This window comes from Pinus tabuliformis, chromosome 1_2 (genome assembly GCF_031772625.1).
Source record: "Pinus tabuliformis cultivar Carrire ecotype Pingquan chromosome 1_2, CPIR1, whole genome shotgun sequence".
Classification (NCBI taxonomy): domain Eukaryota; kingdom Viridiplantae; phylum Streptophyta; class Pinopsida; order Pinales; family Pinaceae; genus Pinus; species Pinus tabuliformis.
Window position 1 is genome coordinate 1,293,757,714 of NC_142298.1, and position 5,196 is coordinate 1,293,762,909.

At 37.1% G+C, this 5,196-nt stretch overlaps 1 protein-coding gene across 1 annotated transcript; it reads right to left on the reverse strand.

The window, feature by feature from the left end:
* Positions 1-206: 206 nt before the first annotated feature.
* Positions 207-4,851, reverse strand: LOC149210960 (putative sulfate transporter 3.3). The gene is made up of 13 exons (XM_089396836.1): positions 4,193-4,851; positions 3,913-3,961; positions 3,582-3,789; positions 3,249-3,420; positions 3,093-3,158; positions 2,653-2,766; positions 2,386-2,502; positions 2,113-2,239; positions 1,496-1,782; positions 1,193-1,383; positions 948-1,033; positions 717-793; positions 207-627 (listed from the first exon to the last, which is right to left on the reverse strand). Exons 1-13 carry the CDS (start codon positions 4,595-4,597, stop codon positions 481-483), a joined length of 2,046 nt encoding a protein of 681 aa, XP_089252962.1. The 5' UTR covers positions 4,598-4,851; the 3' UTR covers positions 207-480.
* Between the last annotated feature and the right edge of the window lie 345 nt (positions 4,852-5,196).

Here is a 5,196-nt window from a genome sequence, read left to right on the forward strand (position 1 = left end):
TGTAGAGAGCCTTTTACAATCAACCGACTATAAAAAGAATGGTTAGGAATTAAAGACATTGATATCATGGTAGGAATGTCTTCCCATTACTTTAAAGTTTATTAATCAAGATTCCTGCCTCCCACTAAACACAACTCAGGTTTCATATCGACAATGAAAACCCCACAAATATGAAAACGATTTTCGAGTTCTTACTTGTGCAACTATTTACTCAAAGAGAGGGAATACAAGCTTTGCTCCCTCTTCTACTTATTGATACATACAAAATATTTTGTGACATAATCCTCTGTTGTTCAGGCAGTCGGCCTGAACCAGTGAGAGGATGTTATTCATAGCAAGTAAAGCTGTCACCTTATAGTTATGTCAATAATTATAAGAAAAATCAACGATAGTTCTCACAACTCCTCTCTTAAAAATTTTGAGCCTCCATTAGTAAACTGAATATAGAATTATAAGTATTTCCTGTTTCTCACCCCGACCTCAGCAGGCCTCAATCTTGAGCAGCGAAGAAAATGAATAGATAGCTTCCCGTACCGACACAAACCAGCAATCGCCACCAAAACTCTCGAGCATATTTGCTCGTTGCAGCTTTTCCACGACTTTTGCTCCAGGGTTTACAACAGCAACCTGTAAATATTTCCACCTTTTAAGTCATATGACAATTATATGTTTGAGATGCATAGTCATGAATTCCAAAAACGAACAAAAAATTTCACCTGAAGTCCGCGTTTCATTAGTGTCTTTTTCAGCTCCAGAAGACTGTTAATCCCAGTGGTGTCAATGGTGGTCACAGCTGCAGGAATATAATGACATTTCTTATAAGATTTTTGTTTCTCTGATCATCTGTAGGTCCAGAGGAATCCATGCTATTATCTAAAGCGATTGGCATATTCATTACCATGCTCAACAGTACTTAGAATCCTGTTATGATGGTAATAAATGATTACCTGTGAAATCTAGTATGACATACTGCAGTGTATTTGCCTTTTCCTTCTCTATGCGATCTTCTTCATCTTGTACCCATCTCAGAATTCTGCAATAAATAAATTATGAAAGAAAAATTCCTTTTCTCTCGGCCTTCAATTTAAAGAGTAAGATATAAATGAAAGTTGTGTTAGGATATTAACCTCTCTCTCAAATAGGTTGAATTTAAAGAGTAAGATATAAATGAAAGTTGTGTTAGGATATTAACCTCTCTCTCAAATAGGTAGAATTAGCAAAATAAATTGGTGAAGCGATCCCAAGAATTAGAAACCCAGGTACTCTTAAAGCTTCCTTGTATTGCTCCATATTTCTGTACAGTGATGTGCCTGGAATATTGCCGAGGAGAACAGTCTGTGGCCTTGTTATGTCCAGCAATATTTTGAACACAGAGATACCCACCTGTAGATTTCTATATGGATGAGAAAGCTTCATCTATGGTACATATTGTTTCCAGCTAATGGAAAATAATGAATAGAATTTGTACAGAAATTGGATTGAATATAAATTGTACCGCTATGAGAAGGCCTGTTTGAACTGAGATGAAGATGACTCCTGCAAAAGCTCCCATACATGCAAAGAAATCCACCTTATCGACTTTCCATATAAAATAGGCTGTAGGGATATCGATGAGACCTATAACTGCTGCTACTATTATTGATGATAACACCACAACAGGAGTGTGGTAGAAGAGCGGAGTTAGAAGCAGAAGAGTAACCATGACTGTTACAGCCATAACTATGTTTGATACTGTACTCTTGCATCCTGCATTGTAATTCACAGCAGACCTAGAGAAAGAACCTGCAATATAAATTTGTATTAAATGTATATCATATATGTTAAATTTGTATTACACGAGTATAATATCAGTGTAAGGTTTGTATGAGTTAATCATGCAAATCACTGTTTTGGCATATCAGAATAGTTAAGCATGTAAAAAATTGTTGCAGTTATTAGGTTTTTCCATGTAAACATTGTGTAATAGTGTAAATTGTGTGTGCCATTGTTTTTGTGAATGAGTTTTGAATACAGACTCTGAATAACAGGGATCTCTACCATTGCTTAAAAATTGTTGGATGGATTGAGTTTTTATTTAGGTATATGATATGGAAATAAGTTGTATATGTATACCTGTTGTAACATAGCAAGAAGTAGTAGATCCTGCCATATTCATGAACCCAATGGCCATCATCTCCTTGTTTCCATCCACCTGGTAACCCTTTATAGAAGCAAATGTTCTTCCCACAGCAATTCCCTCCTGTAAAAGCAGATAGATATCCTAACCTGTGAATGAGCCATTCATATTTAACAAAGGGAGAAGTGCCATTCTCGGATATTTGAACGTAGCGCATAATGTTTTAAAAGATAATTCAATTTTTATACACACATCAAATTTGTTCTCACCGTCAGTGCGATCAGTCCTGTGACAAGGCCAGTTTTCAGTGCCAGTGGAAAGTATGGACCATGAAAATATAGCATGTTTATTGAAGGAGGGTTCAGTCCTTTCTGCAAGTGACCAATCTGAGGAAATTCGACAACAATTTATGTAAATGCTTCGGAGATCATGAGATTGAACATATTTACAAGAAAGCATAATACTAGAGGTCAGCCCAGTTACGAAGGAATTTAATAGTATATAGACCAACCCTAAAGTTAGTGAGGAATTCTCACAGTGCTAATGCCATGATTTTCAGGTCTCATAAAGAAGATGAATGCTGTAGCGAGAATAACTGATGCCAAAGGAGCAGCTGCTGAAATCCAAAACAGCTTCGGTTTCTGCTTGCTCTGCAGAACAAATAGATGTAATTAATATTTATCACTAGATAAAAAGACTGAATCCGGTTTTTTATATTTTTCTATTAGTACACATCTATGTTAAACCCTAAACCTAAACATAGAGGATTAAAAATCCTAGCTTTTAATATATGTAGGTCATTAACAGTGTTCTTTTAACAGCGGCACACATGAAAATAGACACAGAGATCTTCCCCACCCTGTTCTCTTGGTGCAATAGCATTAAAGTATCCAACATTGTATTTCTAGAAACTTTTCATGAACCAGCTAAAATCTTAGAAAGAATTTGGAACATAAAATAGGAGAAAGACACATACGTAGTAGCGGGCAGTGAGTAAGAAAACAAGGAACAATCCTCCCATGACAGCGCTCCGCCATGTCCACTGCAAAGACAAATTCCTCAGAGCCAGGTCTTCTGAAACCTAATTCTCCATATTAATTAATGTAGTTTGAAAAAGTCGGTATATAACAACCTCATCTCTTCGCTCGAAAACAGAATGCAAGACAGAAACCATGTCCATGTTGCGAGTGAAGTGTTGGATTCCCAGAACACCTTTGAATTGCTGGAGAGACACTATAATAGCTGACCCTGCCATGAAGCCAACTAGGGTTGCTCGAGACAGAAAGTCGATAATGAAACCAAGCCTGTGTAAACATGAACATGTTTGGGAATGAAAAGCAAGGTATTAGGCTCTGTAATCAAAACAGGAAAAAATGGGCTGTAATATATCGATTAGCGTATTAGGCTTGGTACAAAAAACTTTAAAAAAATCGCTGCAACATATTTATTATAGCAAACTATTCACCTCAGAACACCCAAAGAAGCTTGGAAAACTCCAGCAAAGAATGTTGCAGTTAAAGCTAACTGCAAATACAAGGCAGGGGCATCAACTGGAGAAACCTCTTCCCTGAGCATGACCGCTAATAACAGAGAAGCTATTGATACAGGTCCAACTGCAAGGTCCCGGGAACTCCCTAGCACGGAATAAATTAGAGGAGGTACACAACTACAATCTGCAAAACCCAACAAGGAGATTACACAAAGGTAAAACCATTGAGAAACAAAGAACATAACATCAAAGTAAATATTCAAAAAGAAAAAATTGCTCTATTGGATTTCTAGGTCCCTGAACTCACATAGACCATGTATGGGTGGCAGATTTGCAAGTTTAGCGTAACTTATGCCCTGAAATGTACCCGGAATAGCTAGTTAATTTATTTACATAATGAAATAAATATGACACATTTGATAGATGGACAGAGAAATAAAATAAGGAAATCACAAATTAGAACTCTACCATGACTGACCCATCCTAAATTTAATCTATCTCCAAAATTCCTAATCGTAACTGGGACTAACTATCTCCAACAACATTGATGAATTACTTGTAAAAGAATATGGGATATGGTATATTACCTGGGGAATGGCAAGGCTTGCAATGGTGACACCAGAAATAACATCAGACTTCAACAGATTCAGGTTGTAGTTAGGAGCCCATTCAAGTATGGGGAAGAAATACCGAAACCCTAACCACACCTTTCTTCCAAAGGGCTTGCCTTTGAACTCCCTAAATGGGTCATCAGGAAACAAAGTTTCCTTCACCTGTGAATTGAATTGCTGGACTAATCCCTTGGATTCAGGAATCCCCACTTTGTGCACCACATCAATTGATCTCCTCTCATAATCATCTATCATAGCACGGCCATGTCCAGAAGTTTCGAGCCCATTTTCCATATCAGAACCAGCTACTCCAGCATCGCCAACTTCTGCAATACGGGAAATATTTCTTGGTAGGCTTCTCTTCCAGCTACTACTCATCATGAATCCTCACGTCACTCTCGTTCAACAACATGGTAGTATTTATATACGTATGGAGGGCACAGATTCAACGCTGCCTTCCTGATTGGTCAATACAATCATATCAAATCATGGAATAAATTGATGCCTCGGAATAAATGACAGACTATGTGTGCACTGGATTATTTTGTAAGGAAGGTCACGTGAAGTAATCACAATAAATTGATTGCAGCTGTAAATTCAAGAAATGCAGGGCTTCAATTAACAGAACATAAAGAATGTCTTTCAACCGTCTCCGGAGGCCGCCGACTGAAATTATTCTTTTAGTTACTCATATGATCTATGTACATTTACACAATGTATGTACATTTATTCCATCCAATACGCGGAAAATATTTAGAGTGAAACACACTAAGTATTGTATTCCATGGGATCTTAGGTTAATTTTAGGGCTTTTTGCACTTGCGCACACTCCGATGCCATAATAATCATTCTAATCGATCTCTTCTTTATCAGCTTGTGACAGACTACTGTCCAAAATTTAGCTTTAGTGTGACTTTCAGGGGTTGAGAATTTTAACTAAATGGAAAAACATGGACCATAATTATTAGCTATATTATATT